This window comes from Lytechinus pictus, chromosome 4 (assembly GCF_037042905.1).
Source record: "Lytechinus pictus isolate F3 Inbred chromosome 4, Lp3.0, whole genome shotgun sequence".
In the NCBI taxonomy this organism is placed as follows: Eukaryota; Metazoa; Echinodermata; class Echinoidea; order Temnopleuroida; family Toxopneustidae; genus Lytechinus; species Lytechinus pictus.
This window is the reverse complement of record NC_087248.1, coordinates 3,233,773-3,259,216: the sequence shown is the minus strand read 5'-3', so window position 1 is coordinate 3,259,216 and position 25,444 is coordinate 3,233,773. Positions and strand designations below refer to the sequence as shown.

Here is a 25,444-nt window from a genome sequence, read left to right as displayed (position 1 = left end):
CTCTCTAGCCCCATGTCGAGCTGCAGCCACCCATCTTGATCCTTCCCCCCAAAGCTTGTCTCTCCTCATTCCTTCTTTTCTTCCAAACTTTATTTCCCTATTATTCTTGTTAATTTCTCCTTTTACAAGTTGTAATTCACTGCGAACTTCATTATAATTTTAATGAAGTGTTTATCACCTCTTGTTTGTTTTTAAATATTTTTATATCTCTGTTCAAAACAAGAGTCTCGTCTATCCCTTAAAAAAAAATCACGCTTTGATTTTTTTTTCTTTCATTCCAAAATCCCATTGATAACGTTTGCTTGCTAGTCTTAAATTGGAGTCTTGCCTTATTGGAATATTGGCAAGAAGTTAATTAAAAAAAAGATGTTATTGTTCTGTCAGTAATAAAAGTAGAGATTCAACTATGGATATTTTTCAGTCATATTTCATTTAATCTTCGTTATTTTAATCCAAACATTCATTTTTTTTTCAATGATGTATTTCACCTTTGGCCAGTTCGCCATTTTCTTAAGTGACTGAAAACGTAGACTAGCCCCTTAATTCAGGGACATCAACCCTCGGCAATTTGTTTACATAACTTTCTTGTCTCCGTCATGTATTGCACAATCTTGAGAAGCACATGTTTGGAAATCTGATATTCTTGTGGTGGTGGTGGGGGGGGGGGGGGGACGAGATTGCCGCCCTTTTCATTCTGTTTTGGTTTGGCTGCCACATGGCCTCTCTCACTGTGTGGAGAAATTAGGTCAGGTAAAATTTGCAAAGACGTGGATAAGTTCATTTCAATTAGAGGCCGTGCAAGGCTAGGCATTCATGATGGATGATGGAAATTGCCAGTTTTGGTTCTGGTAGGCCTTTTTGTCATGAATCTGTGTAACTTTATACGAACGCTTAACAATTCAATGACCTTTATGACTTATATCATTATTTTGTATGAATAATTGTAAGTCTTTTTTAAAAAGTGTCATTTAAATAACTTTCAGTCAAATATGTACGAAGGATATTTGTTCAACTTCATAACATTTGCAGGTACCTATAATATGATAAAATAAATTACCTTAGAATTGTACAAATTCAGAACTTTTTCTTTTACATTGTCTTTAGACACGAATACAGATCTTTCTAGATTAATTTGGCAAATGGGCTATAACACTAAATAGTAAACACGCAAAGCTCACGTCAACCAAGTATCAAACATTCAAACTTGGATTAATTCATGGAGGTTCTACCTCCATGATTTAATCTGAATAGGTCTGTATTAGGTCCATGAATCAACTCAGATATCGTTCAAGCATCAAAATCAATCTATCATCACAACACTAAAATCATAAACAATCACTTCGAAGAAACAATGCGAAGGTCAAACCAGGGAAGTGTTATACTTCCCTGGTATATGCTAGCTACCGTGTATATATATACACACACACACATACACACACACACACACAAACGCAAAAAAGCCGCGAAATAGCTCCAGAAATTGTAGCCCTGGAAAGTGGAAAAAGAGCCCTGGAAAATGAAAAAGTAGCCCTGGAAAATTTTTAAGTTTCTCCAAAAAGAGCCCTGGAAAGAAAAAAAGTAATTTTTTGGTTGAACCCAATTAGATTCTATCAGTTGTGGCGTATTGGTGTGTCTGTATGGTAAGGCAATATGTACCAATTATGATGTTGGACATGTTAACTCTAGGCCCTCTGTCTTGAATTTCACATCCCGAAAGGAAATCATCAATACTCTCGTTACTTTCGTGGACAGGCGAAGCGATTTAGTTCAGGCAATACACGATATGTCGCGGTTCGTGACGATTTTATGTACAATTGTTATTGACAATTTGGCCGTCCTCGTTATCCTCCATTTGTTCACTGACACTATACCATTTTGTATTTACTTATTGGATAACTTTGATCAACTGACTTCCAATTCTTTCATTATGACAGGCATATTTCAATGCAAGTAATTAAGTAAGCGTGCCTTACATAGAAGGGCGAAGAAATTGAATAGACCAGGTGACTAGAATAGCACACCAATAAACAGTATGAAGGTATAAGATGCATTCTACTTTGAATGCATATTATAAAATGTTGTACAATGTAGGCCTCAAGGAAAACTGTGAAATACCAGTCGTTCTTGGATGCATTGTTCTTTTTTTGTTTATGGATTTACATGAAAAACACAAATAATAAGAATATATGAATAACCAAGGCATCGAAATTCAGTTCTTATCTCCTAAAATTTTAAAACACCATGTCACTTTGGTACCAATGACCTTCCCCTGTTCATGCGCAGATGCTTCTGATCTTGCGCAAAGTGGAACTACGAACAGGCTAAAAATGACGTCATTTTTTAACAACAACAATGTACGGTCCGCCCGAGTTGAATTTCACTCCGACGAGAACCTTGATGGAGACGTATAATTTCAAAGTGAGAATGATGTAACATTACATATATAAAAGTTCAGAGGACATAATACATCATCATTACAGGGCAAACTGCCTGATATGATCCATAATTTAGCAGATGGATGGGCAGCTTAAAAATACAAACTCAGCTAAGGACTCTAATTCAGCCCTCAGAGGACATGTCATGTGGTAATGCATGCTGTGTACCACTCAACCTGTCAAAGATGTATGGGGAGATGAGGGAGGAGTTACCAACATAAATAATAATAAAGACAAAGCAAATGACAGGGTAATACAAGCAGGTAATTTGATTGGTGTACGTTCACCAGGGAATGTTATTGCAACATTAGTGCAATAATGTTTGGATGTAAGGATATCCAAACATTGGCTGTGAGAGTGTGATTGATATACTGAAGATGTGGAGTAAAAAAAACCGAAAACAATACATTGGAGTCATTGGCCTGTATTCACAGTCTAAAATTTCAATCATGGTATCTAGGCGTAATGGTATCTGTGGTATAAAATGTGCTAAGAACAGTAAAACGTTCAAAGAAAAATCTTTTGAATTGAAAGATATAGATTGTGGAGTTGCTGAGTTTCAAGTGAGAATGGTATGACGTTAAAAAAAAGCAACTTTCAGATTAAAAGAAAAAAACACTGTGGAAATGCTAGAGTTTTAAAACGAGGATAGTATATTTCCAAGGAAAACTTTGAAAGATATTGACGTGTTGGAGAAATAAACAACACCCACTTATCACAGACATTAACTGTTAGTCTGTATCTTTCATACTTGCCAATTGCGAATATCTTTCATTCAAATTACAACTGGAGTACAGTATCAAGTACCAATAATTATTAATTTGACATAAATAGCTATACATTTTCATTTCTTTGGCAGTAAATTCTACTCCAGTCATTTCATTAAGGTTATACATGACAATATTATATATGTTAATAGATACATACAAAGAATTATTTTTGGCACATATTCAATTCAAACATTTATGTCACCATTCCAGTAGCTATGTGGGATTGATGATCAAGGTGATATTCTTTCAGGATTGACCGGTTTCTTGGTTTAACTGGTTAAGATGACCTTCCAATTCTAAGGTGAGATGAACCAACGTCCAGACTACTGGTAATCTATCTTGGTTTAGCTGGTGAAGATGACCTTCCAATTCTAAGGTGAGATGAACCAGTGTCCAGACTGCTGCTTCCTAGGGGTCAAGAGGTCAATAACATAATTTATGCCATCTTATCGAAATCAATCAATTATATCAAACGAGACAAAATAACAATAAACCACAGAACTGCAAACAATATATCCAAAGAACTGGGTAATCCCTACACAATGTCGATGGGAATGACAGAATTCGTTTTTTGTTGGCGTTGGTATGATTCTCACATCCCGAGATTAACATGAATCTGGTTACCAGCTGATCTCAAAGGTGTTGTGAATTAGATTAATTTTGTAAACTTAGGTGTTGGAGCTAAGAAATGCAATATGAATTGTGCTTCCAACACTAGCACCAGCACTAACACTAAACTGTGTTCATGTAAATGGTCAAGTTATCAATAAAGATGTTACACTTACTTCTTTGCATCATAGGTGAGCTTCTGTACTTGGGAACCGGTATGGATGATGTCTCTGGAGCTATAAAAAAAACCAGGAATAGTCATTTATTTAATTTTACTCTAAAAAAATATCATTATTTATACTAATGCCACATAAAGAGTCTCTCATTCTTTGCTTTAAAAATGGGAATAACAACTTACTGGAAACTCACATTTTATTTCACCAGCACGATATTTTTTTTTAGTACATCTCAATGTATTATAGATAAGACAAGTAATTTATGCATTTATCTTACCTGGTATACTATGTCGTTGTCCTTGCCTACCTCTGGCTCCTACTACAGGAGACTGGTCCCCTGTACCTATGGAGGACACACAGAATGAAAGATACAAGAAAATTCTTAATGAATGGCCCGAATTCACAAAGGTGGTTTTGAAAACCCACGGTTGAGTCCATGGTTTATGCAGATTTCCTGTATATATTATGCCAAATTTAGCGCGTATCGGGCGTGTGTAAAAAAAATGTCCAATGCTGATGCGCGCTTTTGTCACAGTGCCATAAATTGACGCCTGTTGCCATGGTTATGTACGCTATTTTATTCATGAGTCCACTGATTTTATTCATGAGTCTACTCTTCAATTCGGGCCTTGGTTTCCTGACTAAGCCAACCCGAAACCCAATTATTGCCCGTCATGGTCTCAAGATCAACTTGATCAATGACATGTCACTTTGACACCATATGAAACACAAACTTTCTTTGAGCTGCCACTTGAGTGAATGTACATGGTTAATGTCGGTTTGAAGAAAAGCTGCCAGTGATTCTACAAGACAATATCAGCAAGACTCACATGTATCAGCTAGTTCTACTAGCTTATGGTCTAATTCTCAGATCGACTAACACCACCATGGCTAAACCAATTTAGTCTACTATCAACATGGTCCATTTGATGTTTGGACCAACCATCACTTATTCTAATTCTAACTTGGGCTATTATCATTTAGTCTAATGCCAAGACGGTCTTACTTTCACTCAGTCTACTTTTTTGCACTCTGTCATCAATATGACAATTAGATTCATGAACAGTTCATGTAATCATGTGGAGGGTTGTGGCCCAGTGGATAAGTCTCCTGACTTTGAAACAGAGGGTCGTGGGTTCAAATCCCAGCCATGGCATAGTATCCTTCAGCAAAAAATTAATCCACATTGTGCTGCACTCAACCCAGGTGAGGTGAATGGGTACCTGGCAGGAATTAATTCATTGAAATGCCGGGCGCATGAAAGCTGCTTGAGCTACAGCCGGGGTAATAATATCCAAGTCCTTTGGATGCGCATAGAGACGTTATTCAAACTGTGTTATGCGCTATAGAAGAACCGACTCTTATCATTAATCATTAACACTAATTGGTGTTAGACCACATGGATAGAAGACAAAATTTGCATAGCATAAATGAAAAGTAAACAGAATAGCAAATGGGATGGATGTAGGCGAACAGGGATTAGACTCACTGGCCAAATTCACAAAGGTGGTTTTTAAATCCATGGTTTATGCAGATTTCCTGTATAAATTACGCTTAATTTAGCACATATATGGGCGCGTGTATAAAACATGTCCAATGCTGATGCATGCTTTTGTCACAGTGCGCCAAATACACTGTTTGAAGAGTGGACTCATTATTCAAAACAGTGGACTCATGAATAAAATAGCGTGGATAACCAAGGCAACAGGCGTCAATTCGGTGCACTCTGACAAAAACGCACATTATCGTTGGACATTTTTTAATATACGCAGTAAAATACATGTAAGCGTATTTTATACAGGAAATCTGCATAAACCATGGATTCAACCGTGGGTTTTCAAAACCACCTTTGTGAATTTGGGCCTTTGGGATGAGACCAAACGGAAACTAGACAAAGTGGGTGTAGACAAAGAAGCAATTTAGCGAAATCGTCCTTCACTTACCTGTAAGAGTTGCTGCTTGTCTCTTTTTGATTGGTCCTCTCTGGATCTGCCTAGCTCTTGATCCAAACCCAAGGCACTGGAGTGTCTCTGTCAGGAAACGATGGGTTGGAGAAACACAGCACACAACGAGGAGCTTAGCATCTCCACCTGGATATTTATGAAAGGACGTCTTTAGTTATTGAGGTGTCTGAGATATTGAGTTTCAAATCATACTGCAAATTTGCAACTGGTATATCACACTGCAATGATCAATCAGCCATTTTATTTTGCAAGTAAAAGACTGATGCTAAATAAAACTTGCAACAGATTGTAAGGCTTTTGAATGAATTTTAATACTTTTGGCTCTTATCGCAATGCATAATTACACAAGGGATTCTGGAGACGATGAGGATGTTAAGGGGAATAAACTTGAGGAATAATACTGAAAGACAGAGAGAAGTGAGAAAATCTGGTATGTGTTTCATAAAGCTGTTCATAAAGTTACACACAACTTTACGCATTGACTGGAACATGTTCTTGTTTCTAAATGAATGACAGGGATGTATCATTTAGCACAAGGGGTCACCAGACGTGCTTTAAGTCATTCGTATCTTATGAACAGCTTTATGGAACACCCACCAGGAAGGGAGTAAGGGGTGGATGTCTTAAGGGTGAGAGAGGTCAGAATGAAATGGGACAAATTTTTTTCAGAGAATGGAAAAACAAGCCTTTAAAGAAAGGGAAAGAAATTATCACTATAGATTCCTGCCAAATCTTTCATATATAAGTTGAAATCATTTATAGGACTTACCAATAGAATCTTTCATGAGGTGAGTAAGTCTGGAGTTTCTGTAAGGCACATGACCTCTACCCTCAGCCAAAGCACCGAGGACATCAGCTAAAGCTGACAGACTCCTGTTGATGTGAGATGTCTCCCGTAGAGCAGACCCAGTCACACAGGACATACCTGCACAGGATTGTAATACATTGGGTGATTTCAAGTTCAGTGTTGACCTTTTGGTGTTGGTGTTTGTTCAATTTTTACACAATTATAACACTGAACATAAAATGAAGGTGGTCCCGAAAAGTCACTCACTAGTTGTTAAGATGTAAATAATGTGATCTAGATCAGTTTTACAAACTCTGAATAAGTTTTGGAGCTAGGGGAAGCAATCCAAATTCCAACACTAACACCAACACCAAGGCCAACACCGAACTTGAAATCACCCAGTATATTTAACAGCAGCAACCAATGTGCCAATGCAAAATGCTCGATGGATTCTTAACAGCAGAAGGTCAAATTTATATATTGAACATCAATCTTACTTCCAGACTTTTGAAATAATAACCTTTGTCAACTTTGAAATTGTGACCCCACAATCTCATCCGATCATTGTCAATCCAATACGTACAAATGGGCCAGGTTGTTATTTAAAGTTAAACCCTTAATTTGACTCTTTGCAAGTAAAAGATATATTCATGTATATAATGACCTCTGTGACCCTAAACAAAACTCACTCGGACCAAGTATGAAGTTGCTTGTAAACTGTTCTTTTAAAGATTCCTCATTTATCCGGAGAACAAAAATGGGATGGACCAATGGATGGATGACCTGAAAACATAACTCTGCCAACCACTTATGGTAGGAGGCATAAATAGACAGAACATGGGTCATATCACACGAGATTAGGGGGTTCTCACCAACACATTCACTGCCAGCTAGATCAACCAATTGTAGCTTGGTTCTGATGACCTCCTGATCAACCCTCATAGACCGAGATGGAGACTGACTTCTGGCCCTTGATGAAGGTCTATTAGAATCACAAGAGGAAAAATAATGTTCTAATATTTAATGAATTATGATACGAGAATGCTCTCTGAATATGTCAATATATCATTGTATCATTGTCCCCAAAAAATCTATTGTGGAATTCATAGGCAATTTCATATGCATATGCTATAATTTGCTTACTATTATAAAAATGCGGAAATAAAACAGTGAATTGAATTTCAACTGAAATTGGAATTGAATTTATCAAATTTGATTATTGCTATTTTGTCTACTTTAATCCATCTTAAGAACGCTATATCCTAATGGTACAATAAGGATTCTTACACCAACTTTCTAGTGTCAACATGGCAACTGAATCAGCATTACTTGATGAAATTGTTGAAACATAATAGGTCTAAGCCATGAGGGAATAAACCAAATATGATTGGGACAATGTAGAGTAGGCCATCTGTCAAATCATCTTCCAGAATCCAGTATGAAACTGGTTCAAATCATAAATTTTCACGATAGATTCTTGCATTTAATATACAGTAATTCCTATATGCACATTCATGAATGTCAAAAGAATTTACCTGCGAGTTGGTGATTGGATGAGAGTGATAGTCAACGTAACCACAAGATGAGAGCGACTGGAATGGGCATGAACCTGGGTAGCATCCTCATGACGATACATCATACCATGACGGACTAAATCAACGATCTCTACAGCTGTCGTTACAGTTCTAAAATAAGTATAAAATGAATAAAAGTTAGTAAGTTAGATTGAAAAATTGTATTGATACAAGCTTATATCATTTCATTCACAGAAATTACCGGTAACATTTATCAATTGTCTATTGAAAGAAGTGATTCCTACATTAAGGAATGGAATCAATTAAAGAATCAACAACAAAAACACCCAACTAAATGTAAGTTAGTAAACATACCACACTTACAGTTAAAGAAACGGACCTATGAGACATATGATCAAGTCTTGTGTCATCATTCAATGAATGAACACTTACAGACCTGCCAACCTCTGGGAATGAAAAATTGTATTCTGTGATACAAAAAAGTGTATTTTCCGCCAAAAAGTGTATTTCATAATAAAATGCGTGGCACACTCGCTCATTGTTGCGTTAAAAAAAAACATTTAAACATGTGTATATCTCCCCCTGGTTTTAACAAAAATGATTGAAAAAAAAACAAGTTCCCTGAAATTACATAACCATATATTTTTTTTTACAAAAACATATTAAAAAAAAAAGTACTGCAGTATTTTGGTTGCAAAAATGTACTAAATACGCCAAAAATATACTGGTTGGCAGGTCTGCACTCACCCTAATAAGGTGGAAAAGTGGCTATCTGAATAAAATGGATAAGATACTTTGAAGATTGTTGAAATAAAACAGAAAACAGAAGAACCTCTACTTTGCAATATCAATTAATGTCACTAAAATGTATTTTAGGGTCACATACATCAATCAATGACTAGAAAGACTTTCTGCTCATGAACTTACCAAAATTTCCTTGTAAGATTTATGGTTGTGTATGTTATATCTCAAGTAGACAGGAACATTAAGGCTTTACACGAGACTTAGGGAGGTGCTCTCTGCTTGGCTGCTAAGTAGTGAAGTGGTTTGGAAGTTCAGAGCAGAGACATTCTTTCTTTTGTCAATGGTATTCCTATTCATCTATTGTTCTATTGTCATTGGATGGGAGCATGTACATTACATTGGTATGTACATTACAGCTGACACTTCTATTTATAGGTTCTTCAATAGTACATACATAACAGTGTAGACTTACCGTTGAGTTAAAGAAGTGACCTCCATCGAACCATCATCCCCTGTGAAGATATCATGCCTTGATGTAGCAGGGTTCAAGGTCAAAAGGTCACGGATCTCATTATTGTAGACTTCAACAACAGACACTTCTACAGTATGTGTATTGGGCTTTTCTCTCAGCAACCTATAAACACAATACAAATGCAAAATTAACTGTCAAGGCTTGAATTTTTAAGAAACCAACATTTGTTTAAACAAGTGGAATGCCTCTGGCGGTCTCACCTGAATCACGCGATTCAATATAGCAGCAGTGCTGACTTTGAAAACTACTATAACTCGCACAAGATGTTCAGTGATACTTGATTACTCTTATGTCCAGGTTTAATGAACTAGACCAACATACTTTCAAAGTTATGATGCTCATTCAATAAACAAAAAATACCCCCAATTTGGCCAAAGTTCATTGACCCTAAATGACCTTTGACCTTGGTCATGTGATGTGAAACTCATGCAGGATGTTCGGTGATACTTTATTAACCTTATGTCCAAGTTCCATGAACTAGGTCCATATACTTTCTAAGTTATGCTGTCATTTCAAAAACTTAACCTTCGGTTAAGATTTGGTGTTGATGCCGCCACCGCCGTCGGAAAAGCAGCGCCTATAGTCTCACTCTGCTATCATAATGCAGGTGAGACAAAAACTACCTTTTCAATATGAAGAGAAATGACCAAATCAGTAAAAATGCAATCATACTATGCATACAATAGGTTGCACAGTAATTAGCAGCTTAAAGATTAATAAAAAACTGGGTAAAACTCAATTAATCACAACACATGGCCCTTTCAAACTTACCTATTCTTAACCCATCCTCTACTGGAACATGGTAATCACTACACAAAGCCTATCGACATTCAGAATCCAGAGTCAACAGGTTAAACTATTTACTTACCTGAATAATTCCCTGGCAGCCCTCGGTACCACACCATCCTCTTCATTCTCATCTAGAATGGTTCTTGTCTGAGTCAGTTCATGAGTATAGCGCCCTCCTAGCATGGTGTGTGTTTTCCCGCTTCCTGTCTGACCGTATGCCATGATGCATACATTATACCTGAAAATAAGACAGGATTAGTTAATCCATTGGCTACAAGAAGACATACAGGATTAGTGAATTCACTGGTTAAATGAAGAAATAAGATTAGTTCAAACATTGGCTACAAGAACAAGACACTTATGTATTGTGTTTATGACAATGAAGGGATTCACTTGTCAGTTGGTTGAAGATACTGGTAGTGTGCCATAACACTTACACAGCTATTAGCATGTGGGCCATCAAACAAACATTTCTTCATCATCATGTTGTAAGTGTTTACTAGGGTGCACTTCTTAATCGCTAAACCAACCACAATAACACTTGTTTCCTACCGGTACCCAAGTAGCACCTGGGGCACGTTGCATAAAACTTTTTACCTGAGAAAACTCAGGTTGTTTTTACCAGACTTTTTGCCCTGTGTTAAAGTCAATGGCAGAAATCAGACTCACCTTAGTTCTCAGTTTTTACCAGAGTTTTCTCAAGTAAAAATTTTATGCAACAGGCCCCTGGGTGAGAGTGGCAAAGTGCAGATTGACGCTTTGCCAAAGGGCGCTAGGCCATGGTGGGCTTCGAACACACAACCTTTTAATTACAAGGCCAGAGACAGAACCGCTACACCACGGCGCTTCTCTATTTGTGAAATATTACCAAAATAAACAAAATTTAGACCCCTTTTTTAAATTCAGGAATCCTATAGGCGGCATTACATTGTCAATCTTCTTCACAGACAAAACAATACAGGTAATACCATTGTGAAAAGATGAACAGCACCATCATAGCAGGATTCCAGGGCCCCGTCTGACAAAGATTGATCCAATAAAACGTAACTTTATGGAAATCCATCAGAGTCATGCTTTCTTCTGCAGAAAATTTGCAAAATTTCCTTGGTAAACAAAGGAGAACACACCAAATCGTCAAGAAATAAATGAATGGATATGCATTCAATCTAGAAATTTTGTTGAACAAGCATGCATTTTATATGTTGACTTTGCTGGCTTTCCGTAGTTGCGATTGATCGGATGAATCGCAACTCTTTGTAAGACGGGCCCCTGGTGGGGAAAGTGTCACAGGTATCTGGTAAGATGCCTAATTACATACTTACCCATCAAGAAGAGATGTTAGGAGTGGTTTGACTTCATTGAATACTTCATCTTGAGATTCAGTCTGGTTATACACTCTTTAAGAAATACATATAATTAAATAACATCAATACATCTTAGATTTTCTTAAATTTTATCATAGTCATGCATTCTGTAATTATTGACAAAACACTTATATTTAACGTTTCATTACAAAAACTAACTTCTTTAAGTGCACACAATCTGTCCTTGTACATGATCCCTACTGACAGTTGAGTGTGCATTGGATCTAAATGGAAGCGTTCTATTATCTACATGTACAAGGGCAATCTTGTTTTCAGAAGAAATAAAGGATGAACTTGAAAGGACAGGGATTTGACCGTGACGTCTAATTTCTGCACAGCTTGTCGATAAGCTGTACATACACTCTTGCGGTCTGCATTCTTAAACCACATAATAGTATTCAATTATATTCAAACATTTTGCCAAGTACTCTATATAAACAAAACAACATGACTTTATCACATAACACATTTCTTCTTTGCCAATTTATAGTCTACATGAAAGTCCTACTGAATCTGAGATATAGGCAAAGTTGAATGTATCTGCCTCATGAGATGAAGACACTGTGACAGGGCTCGATTTTAGCGGGAGCCCGGTGGCAAAAGGCTCCCTAAAACCTCTGCGGGCTCCTTAGAAAGTAATTGAAAAAGCCCGGTGGGCTCCCTAAGATTTTCTAGTACCAGCCACCAAAAAAGCAATTTCTTACCAGCACACTCATCCATGCTTTATAAGTCTAAATTATGTTTTCAAAATCATAAAAAACCTTGAAAATAGCGAAAATAGCGAGTTTCAAATTGCTTAGCTGCGTCTTTTTTTCTGTACCACGTTTTTCCACACACATGGTACCTATGGAAAAAAGAATCGGGCTACACCGGTGCGAGAAACAGTTGCATGTACAGGGGTCCATTATCATTTACGCCGTGTGTAATTTCCAATGCACACATTTCCCTTAGGGATATCACAATTCTGTGTCATGTAGACTTCGGCTCTGCTTGTCAAAAGGGCGCCTATTAACATCCAAAATAACTTACCTCGGTAGTGAATTATTCCTGAAAAATCTTTTGTTTCATTTTTTCAAGGGAGGGGGTAAATATGAGACAGTAAATCATCAAACATGGCAACATCTGATTTTAGGAGGCCGTCGGATTTTACTCACGCACGCACTGACACTTGTGCAAGTCGGAGCTCTCTCTCTCTGCCTGAGCTCTGGGGGACAATTCGGTCAGTAAATGCCTCAATGATGGTGATTTTCTGTTTCAGATAGAGTTTACATTTCAGGTTTTTTTTTTTAAACTACCAATAAAGTTGGATGGTTTCTTCATTGTGATATATATTTAAGTTATTGATGAATACTTTTTCACCGAATTTAGACTCCCCCATAGAAAAATGCAATTTTCGTGGAGATCTGCGTTTTCAAAGAACTGCAGGAAAAGTTAGGGTACATGCATGTACATGTAACATGTGCCTACATGTGACATACTTAGCCTGTGTGGTTTTTGTACTGATATGATATAAACACAATATTTGGAGTAGAAATTAGATGATGAATTATTTTTTTTAACATATACATGTATATCCAAGTCCACCGCACAGTCACACCCACACAAACACACACCAACCCACATCCATGATTCAGCATGAAAAAAAATCAATTTTGTTTATGTATTTAATTTATTTCCTTTTTTTTTTTTTTTTTTTTTTGAGGGGGGGGGGGCATTAAAAATGAAAAAAAAAAGTCATTGACTTATGTGTTTGTGACCGGTGTCTAAGTGTGTTGGGGTGTCAAAATCTGATTTACCCTGAATAAATACAACTGGTGCTGATGATTATTAAACAAAAAACGTATCGTGATGGTGTGCTTTAATATTTTAATAGGTAATGACCAGTATTATGCAAAAAAAAGGGATAAACTTGGGCTCCTTAAAACCTATGCGGGCTCCCTAAAAAAGTGCTTGAGGAGCCCGGCTGGCTCCCTAAGAAAAAAGTAAAGGTCAGGCCCTGTGTGACTACGTTCTTACCTTTCAAATTCAAACTGACGATTAGTTTGTGAATGACCAGGTCTGTTACAATCCACATTGACTGTTTCCTGCAAAATGATGAAATTATTACTCTTTTCACTACAAAATTTAAAGTTAAAAGAAGTTTTATGAATTTATATTGTATATTGTATTTTTGATGGTAAAAAAACGAAATCTGTATTCCTCATTTCTTCCCAAATTTAGTTCATAAATCCCTTTTATTTACTGTAATTTTCCCCCAACCTCACTCTCTCATGTGTTAAATGTCACTTTTAATTAAATTTTTTTATATAAAGCAAAGTTAATGAAATAGAACACAAAAAGGAATACTTACATCATCTACAACATGAACCACTTCTAGGTTTTCAGAATTTCTGAAAATTAAAAAAAGATGAATTTGCAGTTTTTCAAAGATGAAAAATTACAAATAAACTGACCTCCCCCAAAAAAAAATCATAAAGGCCCCCTCCCCCAAAAAAGCTAATTGCTGAATCTTGAACAGCAAAGAGGAATTTATTAAACTAGCATTGCTGAATGCTGAATATGCTATCAACTGAGTTAATATCACACATCAAAAAATTACAATACAAGTATGATATTGCATCCCAAATATTCTAATTTTCACGTAAAACACCCAACTCTCATCACAAGTAACCCTAAAGCATACTTTAAAACATCAATTCCTAGGGGGTTGCTCTCCAATTTGATGTATAGATAACAGTAACCCAATAAACAACCCACACTATTGTTATAATTGGAATAACGTTATAAAATGAATGTCGATCAACTGTATCTTTAATTGAAAAGACAAGAGTAGAATGGTACCTGATAGATGATGCCTGAGTGCCTGTGGAATCATACTCGAGAACCGGTCTCACTCGACAGTGAACTCGGATGTTCCCTCGCAGCTCCTGAATTCACAAGGGAAAATATGGAAAGGGAATTTACTCAGTGAAATGTCTGTTAGAACAAGCAACACTTTCCAGGTTAACATTACTAAGAACATAAAATTCAAACAAGTTTTACTCTTTCAGATTCTTGTAAGGTCGGCCATTATAAGGTTTTTTTCCTTTCTGGCTGCTTCCTACCAAGCATCATTTTATTTATTGTACCAATGTAAATATTGTATTTTATGTATGTGTATCATATCATTGTATTTTTAATGCTTTGGTCAAATAAATTGAATTGAATTGAAAGAATTATTTACATTCTTTGTACCCGGTATTGTAAAAGAAAAGCAGTAAAGTGTGACTAAAAAGGTGTGTCACTGTCAATCATATTACTAATGGGGCATTGCAAGAAACTTGCGACCAACGCAAGTCTATTTTTGGTCCCTAAATCAATTAAATATCTATCTCTTGCAATTAATTTAATTTGCAACAGTTATCAATTTTAAAATTGCAACAGAATATTGCAATTGATTGCATATACTTTCTTACAACACGCCCAATGTCATATTTTGAAAACAGAGATGATCAGCAGTGTGAACTATTACTTTCCCCCATCCAAATGAATATCTGATTCAAAATTCAAAACTACACTTTAGACCCAGTGGAAATTCATGAATATCATCACGATAGCTCAGTCGGTAGAGCGGGGGTTTCGGATTCTGGGGACCCGGGTTCGATTCCCAAGTGGTGCGCTAGTGCCCTTTGGTAAGGCATTTATCCTCATTACCAGGTCCCTCGGAGAGGACCTTAAGCCGTTGGTCCCCTGGTTGCTTGCTCACAGGCATTCATGCTTTCTTAGCAGTCAGGTAAAACAACCTCGGTATAATAATAATAATAATAATAATAATAATAATAATAATAATAATATAATATAATATAATATAATAATAATAATAATAATAATAATAATAATAATATAATATAATAATAATAATAATAACAACAACTAGTATCTGATTTATAACATACCACTAATGTATTATGAAGCTCCCTCCTCCGGCTTTTCTCTGCCATGTACTTATCTTGGGCAGATACCAATTCACTCTGCAAAGAGTACACCTTACGCTGCAACACTGGAAAAATGGAAATACACACATATTCATGAGAAAAGGGTTGTGCAGGGAACACATCATGAAAAGAATACAATTTGGAATAAAAGAACTCTTTGCTTTTTTTGGTAAGCCCCTCCGTTTTACTCTAAATTAAGAAAATCATATGAACATGCTTAATACATTTAATTATGTTCACAAAATCTATAATTATGTTTAATATATGACATGTTTTTGTAATATTACTTTGTTAATATGTTCATTATATCATGTACAACATTGTGAGATGGGAACCAATTATTTTTCAACATCCGTAGCTTTCTAGAAATAAATATGAAAGGGTGACACATTGAAATCAACTGTGATTAAAATATTTCAACAAGTGAAAGTCATTTATAATAATTTGCTTTTGTGACTCCACTACCGTACATGCACTAGTATTCAACCCGTTTGGAGAACTTCCTCAAATATATAGAAATAGGGAATCTACCTTAATTTCAGACCTTTCTCATTTCCGAGAGGAAATTCAGGGTTGCCTGTTGCTAGTTTTTGTTTTATCAATCTTTGAACAGTGCGTGCGATGGAATGTGATGGCTTTTTGCACTAGTATTCCACCTACCAACACTAGTATTCAACCTACATGTACATATAGCATGACCCTGTCTCTCAATCTGCCCTTGTCCCATCCGACTATGGACTAGACCATTTGAGATGAGACCAAACAGTGAATTAGTCAAAGCCAGAGACTTACATAGATCTAGATCTAGTTGAGCAATCTCAACCACTTTGAGATTCGCTATCTATCATAACTAGGTTGAATACTAGTGTAATTCAGTTAAAAAGGTCATCGCCGCACAATTTGATCCTATGCGCATACAGTCGGCAGATTGATAAAGAAAATACCAATAACAGATTACCCTTGAAATAACAAATGTATGAAATAAGGAAAAATTCCCTATTTCTATTTTGGGGGAATTCTCCAAATCTTTGAATTATGCCGGGTTGAATACTAGTGCTCATACGGTCCTGTACATAGCATTGTAAACTTAAAGTTACAATTTAAAGAAAAACAACTTTCAAAAGGCTGCTTTTAAAACTTACAGTTAAAATCAACACTTTCAGCATACATTGATTGTTTCAGCCTCTCAGCCTCTGACAATGCCCAGTGTTCAACACTCTGAGTCACTCTTGTTGGCATGGTAACCATTGTTGACCTCAATGACCTTAAATCATCTTTGGCTTCCTGATACAGGTAAAATATTAAATAAAACTAGCTTAGAAGTACAAAATAATAAATGCTAAATAGTTAATACTAATGTTAAAATAGTTGATTCATCATGATAAATTTCCTTCTTTCATGTTGGAATTTGCTTCATCCTTCATGTTTTATGCTCTGTTGGAATTGTCTTTTCTCATTAGAAATTAATAAATATTTAGTTGAGATTTATTTGAGCTGTGCAGTGAACTACTACGATTGGTGTTTGCGTTTTCTAAAAGTATGGATCGAAGGTTACAGTACATCTGTTAGTGCTCAGTTTAATTTTGATTCGCAGAGTAACTATTATTGTCAACAATTTCATTGCATAAAAAAATCAATATGTGCTAGCATGATGAATTCAATTCAATTTTGATTTCCAGAAGCAACCTCGTTGAAAAAATAACTCAAGAGAAAATCATGTACCATGTACAACTGAGTCTTATTCAGATTCTTCAGAACTTCACAAAGTTCCAATTGACCTTATGTACACTCGATGAGTTAGGACGGAGTTCTTTCGATGGTTGAAGAATAACTGACTATTCTCCCCCAATTTCCCATATTATACCTAAAGTGTAGATTTATGCAAATTGATCTCTTGCAACAATATGATATAAAACATAACATTATCTAAAGGGGAAAGCCCTCCCCTTGGAAACTGGAATTGACCAACACAATATTTACATCTTAAAAGTTTCACTCATCCCAATCCAGGGTTGGCGCGTTTTAAACGGTGTGTTTTAAAACATGTTTTAAAACGCGTTTTAAAACACCCGTTTTTTTTTCAAAAAAAACGTGTTTTAAAACACCTCATAGACTCGTGTGTTATAAATATGCAGGGATGTGATTTTACATGAATTTATTTTTTATACTTTTATTTCTTAATTAGTTTATTATTTTCTTCTAACTAAATCTCTTTCTCAACACCACTCTTTTTCTCCTCTCTCTTTCCCCCCTTATTCTCCCTTTCTCCATTGCTTTGTCATGTTCCTTTCCTCCTGTTCAATTGTGCACATCAATCCATATTTAAGAATATTCTCATTTTAACAAACATCTGAGTGTTGTGCTCACTTTTAGACAGGGAAAGAAACACTATTTAAAATGAGCTCAAATATGTAATAGTAGTACTTGAATGAAATGGAAGTGTTGCACAAACATAATAATATTTTGCAAATAGACTGTACATGTATATCTGACATTGTAACCTTGAGGTACACACGAAATTAGGTGAAACTTTGCGCTTCGTAAAGATGAAGAAAAGTAATTTAATTCAGTATAAGATAATCAGCTAGCAAACCTTTTTTTCCTCCCTGAACATGTGTGGAACTACCATTGTTTTAACATTTTTTGGTTCAGTCAAGTTGGTCATTATTATCAAATCTGTAAAAATTGAAATATTGTATTGTTCAAACAATTAAAAAAAAATAGTGAGGGGCATTATCAACTCTCTCATTTGCACATCACTGAGTTGTAATAAATGTTTTGTGAAAAATAAACGAAATTTTAAAATGTTATAACTTTCTTATTTTACATCCGATTTTGATGTAATTTTCAGCATTATGCTTGTTTGAATTTTTTCTACTGATTCAAATCAAACATTTTTCTGGGGTGGACTTGACCTTTAACCCTCCTAACACTCCCAGGGGACCGTAATGGCCCCCTTAAAAATTTCTATGATAAATCCATAAGCACAACAGGGCCACGCCATATTGTTCAAGACTATTTTTTGGATACATGCATGGATATGTGGTTATGATATTACCATGGAGCTATCAACACATTAATAGCTCAATGATATTACAAGTGCATGACAGACCAGAATTGCTCAATATCGTGATTTCATGTATAAAGCCAATGCTAATTTTTCGCCAACATTTTTATCTGTATCAATATTTGTACTTTTTGTTAATGATTGGAAAATTATTGCCAATAATTTCCATTAAAAAACTGATAAAAAAAACACAAAAGTAACCACAAAACTGTAGATAAGAAATATGTAAAAAAAAACAGTTAAAACAAACATTAAAAAAACAATTTGATCAGAATTCCTCAATTAAAGAAATAAGCAGTTCAAGGGCCTAATATTTATAGATTTAAACCCAATTTTGTATTTCATGCACTTATGGGTACCCGGTAGAATGTAAAAGTCATTGTAGCTTGTCCAGTACTGTGTGCGCCTCACTGGCGACTGACTTGAATACTACCCAGGGAGTGGAGGATGTGCATACATTGTGTGCGGGAATGACTGATTGAATCCGATGATTGTGGTAATAATAAATCTTTAAAGCGCTTAGACATGTCGTTCCAATGTATTAAGCGCGATATAAAAGCGGACTTTTATCATTATTATTACTTAAAATTTGTATAATTGATTCAAATGAAATAAAGCATATTGAGTAAATGAAATTAAGCATTGAAAGCCTATAGTCTATAGATTATGTCATTTTCTTACATTGTGCAAATTCTTCTCACCCCCTAGATTGACAAGACTAAAAAAACCCTGAGACTACATCATATGTATGAGGAATAAACTTATGAAATGTCAACTTACTTTTTCGGCATTCAATTTCCTTGATTTTGTTATTTGGGGGAAAATATGAACTTTTCTGTTGGAAATTCAGTAAAAAAAATTGTAGTCATCTCTTACTAATACTCCAAAAATGTATTTAAAACATCAAGAACTTAAATCATACTGTATTAAATGTACAATTTAATTGATTTACAGAAAATTACATCGTTCGTTGGGAAAAAAACGTTTTAAAACGATTTAAAACGTTTTAAAACAATAAAAAGCGTTTTATTTGTTTTTTTTAATAAAAAACGTTTTTTATTACAACCCTGTCCCAATCCAAAGATGCTGACAGCACTTTCTTCCCCTAAATTCAGCTAATCAGTAAACAGCATGATTAAATGGATAAGATGTGAATACATGTAACATGTTCGAGCCATGTCCAGAAAGCTAATCAGAACATAACATGAAATATCAGCATGTACTTATAATTTTGACAGGTTTTAAATCTAGAATTTACCTGGGACCAGAAAACAACATGTGTCATGTGCTACTACCCAAATCACATATGATACATGTACAGTGTACCTCCCCCCCCCCCCCTGTATTACACAAGTGACATACATTGTCACAATTAGCAAAGTTAACTTCCACAGAGACCCCTAAATATGTCAAAGGTCAAGTCCACCCCTGAAAAATGTTGATTTGAATCAATAGAGAAATATCCAACAAGCATAACGCTGAATATTTCATCAAAATCGGATGTAAAATAAGAAAGTTATGACATTTTAAAGTTTCACCTATTTTTCACAATAGTTATATGAACAAGTCAGTGACATGCAAATGAGAGAGTCTATGATGTCCCTCACTCAGTATTTCTTTTGTCTTTTGTTACTTTTTTAATCATATGATATTCAATTTCTACAACTTTGACGACAGGGACCAACTTGACTCAACCATAAAATATTAAAACAATGGTAATTTACATGTTCAAAGAGGAATAAAATTTTCTCTCACATGACATTGAGGGGAAAATTAGAATACCTCACATTTCATGTAATAAAATACAAAAGAAATAGTGAGTGGATGATGTCATGATTGTCATCAGTCTGCTCAACTGCATACCAACTAGGATGTGCATAACTATTTTGAGACATTAAGCAAGATTTAAAAATGTCATAGCTTTCTTATTCTACGTCCACAAGTTGTTGGCTGAAAATTCAAAAGGAAATAAAATAAGAGTGAATGAAGACGTAATTGGACTATGTACTTTATTGAACATAATAATGAAACTTGGATTGAGAGGTTTTCTGACGAGTGTTGAAAAAAGGCTCATACCTTTGCGTTCAATGGACCATAATGCATGAAATTTATACCAATTATTAGTTGTATAAAACAAATGCAAGTTTGCAATTCTAAAATTATTTACAATATGATTTGGTAATTTTCACATACTCCTTTAAAGTGGCGTTAACATTTTTTGTGGGACACGCTGTAGAAAAAATAAATGTGAAGGTCTGTGCTTTGTAATACTGTATACATTAGTCTCTACTTTCAAATTCTTGAAAATGTTGCTTGCATAGTTCTCAAAATTGCCCTCATATCTGGGCAAACAAAAATTGGGCATAAATGTTTGCAAGAAAAAATCATGTAGATACCTTGATTTGTTTGAGAACATTCCTGAGTTCATCTGAATTTGCATGGCCTCTCTGCTGTGCAGTGCTGAGTGATGTCTCCATATGAGATGAATGCTGCCTTTCCTTCCCGAGCTCAGTCTGGAGCTGTTTAACAAAATCAAACAAATATTTGCATCATATCAGCAATAAATGGGTTATTATATAAGTATGAAATTACTTAAAGATAAATTCCAGTTCTGGTAACGATCTCAAAATGACTTTTACAGAATCTAATATAATGACCACCCAAGTGTCTGTTTGTATGAATAAATAATATGTGCCAAAAGATTCTGGAAGAAATTGTGTAATTGCTGAGAAATAAGCAAAATAAGCGCGGATTCGGTCACTTCCGTCGGGTCTTTATTCCAGCAATGAATAATACACTGTCCCAGGTGTGCCTATCTGTGTTGGTGATCTTCAGTGTGAACATTTTTCAGCGTAGATTTCAAGATTTCACAAAGTTCAGTTTATGTAACTGTACCAGATCTTGATCCTCGATGATATACTGACAATTAAGCCTGGTTTTACAGACTTTCTCATGAAATCAGTGTTTACTGCAACTACTGGTATCTCTCTTTAACAGTAACTAAATGTTCACTCAAAAGGATCAGGTAACGAGTGATGAAAGGTCACACTAATTTTTTACTACTCTGTTATTCAATTTGTCACAAATATATATTTTTTTTAAATTTATTTCCATAAAATGTTTTTACAATAATCCTTTCCACGCATACTTTGCACCAATGCACACTCTTTGCATTTCATGCTCAAACAATCCATCAGAATCATGGCCAGCATGCACATACCATGCAATTCAAAACAATACAAAGACATGCTGACATGACATGTGTACTGTAAGGTGTGGTTATGCCTAGGAGGCTAGGACTGCTGTGGAGTATGTTTGTTTGGATTAGCCAGTACTAGTAGTTAACTGGAGGTGTTTTAAAAGAAATAAAATCATGCTAATATGTTATGAAATGCAATCTATCACCCTCACAGTATACAGTACGTAAACTGTACACACTGACAATGAACAAAACTGAATTTATGAAGAAAGAACAAAAGTGTAACTAAATATTTACATTATCTTTATCATTTCATTAACTTGTTTAACTAAATATCAACTAAATATTAACCCTATCGTCCCTAGGCCATATCTACATTGTAATGTACTTGCCCATTGCAATGACCACCGCTCTCTACTCCACCGCCATTGAACAGACGAAGCTCAAAAACAATACAGCACTACACTTGGATACATGTATGTCTCCTTCCCAACTAAAACTCAGAAGTGCCAATGACTACCAAGAAGCATGAGGTCCAAGCCCCAACCCTGATATCCCATAATAATTTCTTTGGTTTTCACTGCATCCATCCCATAATAAAAAACAAGGATACAAGGGAGAGAGAGAGAGAGAGAAAGAAGGGAGAGGGGGGAAAAGAGAGGAGAGGAGAGTAAGGAAGTGCTCATTGTGCATGAATGCACTTCACTGATTTATGGTCCAAGTGGGCATTAGCCTTAAAGAGAAATTCCAAGTAGTTGCAGTAAACACTGATTTCATGAGAAAGTCTGTAAAACCAGGCTTAATTGTCAGTATATCATCGAGGATCTAGATCTGGTACACATAAACTGAACTTTGTGAAATCTTGAAATCTACGCTGAAAAATGTTCAGACTGAACTTCCCCAACACAGATAAGCGCACGTGGGACAGTGTATAATTATTGCTTTGAGCGTCGGGCCCGACGCTCTACCCGAATCCTGTCCTTATTTGCTGATTTCTCAGCAATTACACAATTTCTTCCAGAATCCTTTGGCACATGTGTTTTATTTATACAAACAGATACTTTGGTGGTCATTTCATTGGATTCTGTACGAACTCATTTTGATATCGTTACCAAAACTAGCATTTACCTTCAACCCCTGATCCTTTGATAAAGACCAGGGGCCGATTGCACGAAAGGGTCTTTCCAAGGACCGTCTTTCGTGTCGCCCATCTTTTATGATGCGCTATAAGCGGGGTGTTTCTGAAATTTATGATAAACAAATGAAATTCGTAAGCTTGCTTTTAAATAAAATTTTATACAATTTCATGAGATATCACATCATTTTATAAACAAATATTTCGTTTATTTTAACGGACAAATAAAATATATTTGCAGATAATTTATTTGAAATGCGTTTCACATGGCGTATCATAAAAGATGGGCGACACGAAAGACGGTCCTTGGAAAGACCCTTTCGTCCAATCGGCCCCAGAAGCCTTGGAAGGGACAGTCCGACAGCAGGTCCCAAGAAAGTGGCTTCTTTCATCCAAGTGATATTCATGACTTGAGATGTTTTGCATATTTAATGAGCTTGATGCGGACCAAAACACCTCTTTTCATTCGGTCATTGCTGCTCTAATTGTGCATCGAATTTCATGATTTTGGTATCATTGTAAAGAAGAAGAATCATTCTTTCAGGTCATGTGTTTAAATTTATTCAAAGATTTTGTAATATAGGTTAAAATTTTGATCTAAAATATGCTACAAAATAATTATTTTCACCTGACAAAAGCTGCTATTTTCACACTTTATTTTTGTTTGAGCCCAAATGATGTTTACATCATGACAAAGCTGAATATGTATGCTTTAAAATGGTATAGGTTTCAAAATAAGAATTGGTTTAATCGGGTCAAGATCACACTTTTCATTGGCCAAGTACATAAACAAGCTTGAAAACAAGAATACGGCACTCTGATTGGTCAAAGAGACCACACACAGGCAAATTCCAACGGTTCCAGTGCATGGGTTTATGGGAAATCACACTTCCCATGTGGTAATCTCCTCAAATTCCCTGCGCCTGTTGTTCTGTGAACCTTATCCAGCCAATCAGAACTCTGGATTTCATGCAAGTACAAAATTTCAGAAATCTCGTCTTGTACCATGGTGGGAAAAGTGTGATCTTGACCCGATTAAAAGGTGCCGCATATCAAAAGTGGCATCGCGAGAAAATACAGAAGTTCGGCTTTATGGTGATATATATATCATTGAGGCTCAAAATAAAAAGTTTTGAACAATTTGCAAAAGAAAACAGAGGAAGAAAATTCAGTTTTGAGGCACATTTTCAGGCCAGAAATTTACTTATTTAACAAAATATTGTATACAAAATAAATAACCAATATGAAAGAGTAACATTTACTCTATCTGATGGTGCAATAATATTTAATTTAACTTGAGGTTAAAACAGGTAAATTCTTAGAGAAAGAAAATCTCACGAATCACGAGATTTTGCAAGGAGGAGGATTCAGCCACGAGATGATTTGGATGAATCTGGCCTTTTTGCTCATTAGCATAGGGACCTGCGGTCTGACTGGGACATGAATAAAAGTAAATTTGAAATACAAATGTTCATTATGGAAAAGATTCAGTATAACCCCAAAATTATCAAGCTTACACATGTACAGGTATGATATCAAACAGAAGTATGGGGAGATTAAGAACCATAATAAGAAAAAATGAAAAGGGGGCATCCTTTGTTTAAAAAAGCCCATGAGGATTAACACATTGTGAGCTGCATTACACATAAAACGCAAGGCCATAGATATTAAGCCTAGACCCCTGTTACATCTGAGAGATTCCCTACCTCGGCCTACCTCGGGTCGGAAAGAAATCAGATGTAAACATCCCACACCTACCTCAGGCCACCTTTTAGCGAACCTTACCGAGACCACATCCAGAGGTAGTCTCGGCCCTCTCGGGTAGATGTAAATGCACACAAGCTTTCGAGGTAAAGAGTCGTTTGAAACCGTACTGATAGGGGAGGAATGAACGCTATGATGTAAACAGACCTCATTTCGGACTCGGTCCGTTCACGAAGCTAATCCACCAATAATCCAGTCAAGGTTGCAAGTGGACTCGGTCGGGTCTCGGGTAGGAAACTTACAGATGTAACAGGGGTCCTAAACTGCTTCAAGTTCAAACCCCCTTCCAAATGGGAAGGTCTTTTATCAAATCAACTTTTGACAAAACTAACTTACCTGAGCAAGTTTGATATGAAGAATTGCATTTTCAGTCTCAAGAGATATAATCTTTTCATCTTTCTCCTGAAATTAAAAGAGAGAAAATTACACAGAGTACACTATCGCCATCGGCCATCAATGCAAAACTCAGCTAGAGTATTGGACCTAATTGCACAATAATCAGTGTTAAATCACTAAACAGGAAATTCACCTTGTTGTCAAGTTGGCTTAAAAAATGTACATGTTCTCACTTTTGACATACAGATCATAAAGGATTGTAAT

The 25,444-nt window shown here is 35.8% G+C and overlaps 1 protein-coding gene across 1 annotated transcript; it reads right to left on the bottom strand.

The window, feature by feature from the left end:
* Positions 1–1,786: 1,786 nt before the first annotated feature.
* Positions 1,787–25,244, bottom strand: LOC129259171 (kinesin-like protein KIF25). Its single transcript, XM_064098090.1, has 17 exons — positions 25,181–25,244; positions 21,143–21,265; positions 16,822–16,963; positions 15,641–15,744; positions 14,547–14,632; positions 14,056–14,095; positions 13,722–13,789; positions 11,664–11,738; positions 10,421–10,579; positions 9,493–9,654; positions 8,277–8,426; positions 7,614–7,723; positions 6,724–6,879; positions 5,934–6,080; positions 4,268–4,333; positions 3,991–4,050; positions 1,787–3,613 (listed from the first exon to the last, which is right to left on the bottom strand). Exons 2-17 carry the CDS (start codon positions 21,221–21,223, stop codon positions 3,540–3,542), a joined length of 1,680 nt encoding a protein of 559 aa, XP_063954160.1. The 5' UTR covers positions 21,224–21,265; positions 25,181–25,244; the 3' UTR covers positions 1,787–3,539.
* Positions 25,245–25,444: the final 200 nt, after the last annotated feature.